General features: G+C 33.9%; 1 protein-coding gene across 1 annotated transcript; it reads left to right on the forward strand.

Annotated features, from left to right (window-relative positions):
• Positions 1-1,431: 1,431 nt before the first annotated feature.
• On the forward strand, positions 1,432-4,508 carry LOC104115459 (uncharacterized). The gene is made up of 4 exons (XM_009626100.4): positions 1,432-1,785; positions 2,359-2,570; positions 3,013-3,274; positions 4,061-4,508. The coding sequence occupies exons 1-4, from the start codon at positions 1,465-1,467 to the stop codon at positions 4,382-4,384; spliced, it is 1,119 nt and encodes a 372-aa protein (XP_009624395.1). The 5' UTR covers positions 1,432-1,464; the 3' UTR covers positions 4,385-4,508.
• The last annotated feature ends 301 nt before the right edge of the window (positions 4,509-4,809 follow it).

Raw genomic sequence — 4,809 nt, forward strand, 5'->3', positions numbered from 1 at the left:
ATAAAATAACAAAGGAGGGTGAGGGAAACCTACCTGGCAGTGGAGGGTCGTCGACGGAGCTGCAGCGGGGCGGCGACACCAGTGATGGCAGCGGGCTGGGGCATCATCGGTGATGGCAGCGGCGGGCTGGGTGGGTAGGGAGAGGGGAGGTTTCAGTGTGAGAGAGAGAAAAAAGAAAAAGAAAAGAGGGATAGAAAGGGTTTGGGGGAGGTGTTTTACAATTATATTTCGACCGAATCGGTCGGAAACGAGGTCAAACCTCATTTTAATAAAAGATTCTGACAGAATCAGTCACAAGTTTTTGATTTATATTTTATTTATTTTTATTGTTTCCGACCAAATTGATCGTTAACAGCTTCGCGGTATTTTTCGCCAAATTTTGCAACTAATATGGACGGAATATTTATCGTAATTATTATTAAAAAATGAAAAATATATTCTTATGCGATTTCCGATCGATAATTTTTTGGGTCGGAATATTTCGGTCGGAAATTGGCCGTTTTTTAGTAGTGATGCACTTAAGGCCAAATAAGTGTGAAGTGCAACCAACATTTTCATGCACTTAAGGCCAAATATATTTCAAGTAAAAAATTATACTTCAGGTGTACTTAAGGCTCAATAGGTCTGAAGTGCAACCAATATTTTCATCCACTTAAGAATAAATAGGTCTGAAATGCAAATTTTCAGAAACATAAATTTATTTTTTGAATTTCAATAATTCTATACGCTATTTAACACCTAAAACTACTCCAAATAAATCCAAATTTGAAACATAACCTCCAAATATCATCAAGAACAAACCTCAATCATTAATTTATCAAAATAACAATAAATCTAACAAACCTATTTTGCAATTAAGAAGAAGAATAAGAAAATCTTAAGCAGTAGTAAAAAAAAAAATAAAGCGCCATAGCAGTTCACTACTGTAAAATACCATAAATCACCTAAAAATATGCTCACAAATATCATATAAATTCACCGTCACCTTAAGAAGAAGGAGGAGGAAAAAAAGACCTGAATTTATTTAAATTTTAGATACTAATTAAAAGAATTTTAAAAACTTATTACAGGTTAAATGGGCGACCACCTTTTTTTGTTTTTTTACAGAAAAGAGACGGTAAACAAAGGAAAGGTCTCACTCCCGTAGGATCCGTTATTTGGGTGGTGACTTTGTTAATAATTCTCCCTATTGATATCTAACGACATCTTCGCAATAATTTATAAATGGTTTGACATATAAAGGTTCAAGTAAAGCATCAAATTGTTTAGCAAATTTGCATCTATACGTTACGGGCTCACACGATCTTTCATTTTCTGCAATTTGAAAAATCAATATATATATATATATACAAAGATGCGTAATCTTTTAAAAAAACCTAAAGAACGTGGTATCAACTAATTAACTTGGGAAAGCATCAAAGTCAGTGCTTTGTGCCAACACTATGGGTTTTAAACAAAGATAATATGCATGATTGCTTGCTATGCAATTGTCAGCTCAAACATTTCTCTTCCCTAAAAGCTCTCGGTATTCTTGATTTCCAGAAAATGCCACATCTCAAAAAAAATCTACAGTCTTTGCCAAGTAATTGTGCTGGCTGTTTAACTAATAAACCTTCAAAATCTTCTACCCAACCAGCTGATGATAAGTCTTCCAGAATTAGGCTACGTGATGGAAGATATTTGGCTTACAGGGAAACTGGAGTTGCCAAGAACATGTCCAGTTACAAAGTGATCGTCGCTCATGGTCTTAACGATTCCAAAGAAATCAATTATCCAGAATGTCAAGTACGTACCGAGGGTGTGTTTGGAATGGTAGAAATTATTTTCCAAGAAAATATTTTTGATGAAAAAGTTACTTTTTCTGGTGTTTTGCTACCAAAAATATTTTCCTTCCCTAACGGACATTGTTTGACTTCCTAGGCGTTTGGCCATAAGTTTTTAAATATGTGTTTGTTTATAGAATTAATCTTAGTTTTTGGGAGATTTTGAAAACCAAAACTCCAAATCCCAAATATAGCTTAAGACCTCTTTTTTGGACCAAATCATGACCATTTTAGTGGGAAAAAGGGGAGGGGGGGGTTAACATATCAAAACTTGGCCCAAAATTCTTGATCAAACACATTTTCAATTTCGAATCAAACTTTACCAAAAAGTACACTCTCTATTTCCTGCACAAAATATTTTCCATTCACCAACCAAATACCAAAAAATATTTCCTGAAAAACATTTCTCATGTAAAATGACGTCCGTCATACCAAACATAGTCGCAGCTATCTTAGAACACTACATAATTATCTTCAGCTAGCTAGCTACTTCACGAGTTTTATTTGAAACTGAAGTTTTAAGCTTTATTACCAGGAACTCAAAAATGAAATAGGAATATACCTGGTTCAATATGATCGACCAGGATATGGAGAGAGTGATCCGAATCCAGACCGCTCATCGAAAAATGAAGCATCTGACATTGAGGAATTAGTTGATCAATTAGAACTAGGACCCAAGTTTTACATTATTGCAATCTCTGCAGGATGTTACTCAGGTTGGAGTTGCCTTAAACATATACCACAAAGGTATTGAAAAGATCAATTGTTTTTCGATTTTTGTCAAACAAGTACTACCATTGTTATCGGTAACAGTAACACCTCTTCTAATGCAAGTAATTTTCTGTTTAGTGAGTTTTTTGGAATGACGGAATTTGTTTTTTAAGAAATAAAAATTTCATGACAAAGTTATTTCCCAATGTTTGGTTAGTAGAAAATGTTTTCCTTAAAAAAGGAGGAAAGTGATGATTTTCGTTATTGTTTTCCTTAAACATTTAGTTTCATGTTACTTGCTCCAATTCACACTTGGACGTTATTATAAAAAACTCTAAGCTTTCCTAAAATCAATATTTAATATACATATTTTTGTTAAAAATACTTTTCATTCACGAATCAAATACTATATCGGAAAACATTTTTTTTTTTTTTTGAAAAAATTGGCTTATATACACACGTATTATTTATGTTGCAGGCTAGCAGGAGTGGCTCTTGTAGTATCGCCTATAAATTACACATGGCCTTCACTTCCTAAAGATATGATAAAGGACGACCCTAGGAGGAACATGATTGGAAAACTGGTCTGGTTGGGAAAAAATGCTCCTGGACTACTTTACTGCATTCATATTCTTTCCTCTTCCCTCAAGCGTCGTGGTAATGCTCAAGAGACTAATAAGAATCTCACCAACCATGACGTTGAGATTTTGAAGAATCGACAACAAAAGTTGGCTGGTCAGGTAATAGTAGTTTCTCGCTAATTCCTCCGTTCAAAAAACAATGATACACTTCAAATTTTTAGTTGTTCATTGACCGTGATATTTTTATATGCCTTTTAAATACTTTTAATTGTTAATTATTGTGACTTACAGTATTTTATTATGTTTTTAATTTCAAAAGGCTTAAAGATTCTATATCCGAATTTACAGTAAATTTAAAAAAGGAGTAGTGCTTAAGCTGCACTAATGTCTTTGGGTACAAGAATACAGATTTGACCTATAAATTCTCTCTGTGTAAACTTTTCACGCTATCAGTATCACAGTATAGTTTAACAAGTTTTAAAAGGCAAGGGCAGAGTTACCTATTAGGAAGGGGGTTCAATTGAACTTTTTTATTGAAAATTATACTGCAAAAATAAAGTCAGAACAAGTACTTTTTGTAAATGCATGAATTGTTAATCCCTTAACATAAGAAAAGTCTAGTATAATGGTAAAGGTGATTCAAAATATATTTTTGCTGTAGCTTCAAATCCTAGCTAGGTATAATATTCATACATATTTTTGAATCTCGGCTTCACAACTGAATAACTTGTTGCTTCTTTTGTTTGAGTTAAACTTTTATACGATAACATTATAAATTGTCCTTATACCATCAAGTTAAGGTGAAAGAGTTTATATTGTTAACTTATTTGATTCGAATTCTCCGAGTTGTAATGAACTCACTCCTACTATAAACATGAACATGTGATTATCTATTAAGTCTAGTGACGTAAAACTATTTTTACGCTAACAAGCAAGTTTGTGCAGGAGCGTATGAGGAGGAGGGACTTTAACACAGTTGTTCGCGACCTTGTTGTGGTTTCTGGAAAATGGGATTTTGATCCATTGGAACTGAGCAATACTTTCTCACAAGATGATAGTTGTGTTCATATTTGGCAAGGTAATGAAGACCCACTCGTGCCTTTCCAAATACAGAGATACGTTACTAAAAAACTGCAATGGATTAAGTACCATGAAGTTCCTTACGGAGGTCATCATCTACTCTACGACAAAAAACTTTGGGAAGCTATTTTAAGGTCGCTATTGCTTGGTGATGGTTCTAATCAATATGAACCCAAACTAGATGACTAGCTAAATGAATTCACTTGTGAAAAAGGATTGAGTTGAGGCATTTTCCTTTAATTTCTCTTTTGACTTCTTTTGTCATCATATGCAATATATACTTATACATGAACATTGGAAGGAATTTACTCTATTTTTCAGGTTGTTTAGTAGTTAGATCATGTCAATAAAATAATTACGTGTTAATGACATGATTGTTTAAAAATTTTGTTACACCGTAGAATTTACCCTGGCTTTTTTTTAATGGGAAGTACATGTCGGATACTTTTCCAACCAAATTAAACCTATATTCTTCTTTTTTACTTAATTTAGCCTATAACTCTGTATACGGGTGAAACCGAGCCCTTTGGATGCCTCGGTTCTAGATGAAGTAAACGGAGTAGAGATGTGACTGTAAGGAACCGGAATCGGAACAAGGAGCCCCTCGAGTCGGG

This window comes from Nicotiana tomentosiformis, chromosome 6 (assembly GCF_000390325.3).
Source record: "Nicotiana tomentosiformis chromosome 6, ASM39032v3, whole genome shotgun sequence".
Taxonomy (NCBI): Eukaryota; Viridiplantae; Streptophyta; class Magnoliopsida; order Solanales; family Solanaceae; genus Nicotiana; species Nicotiana tomentosiformis.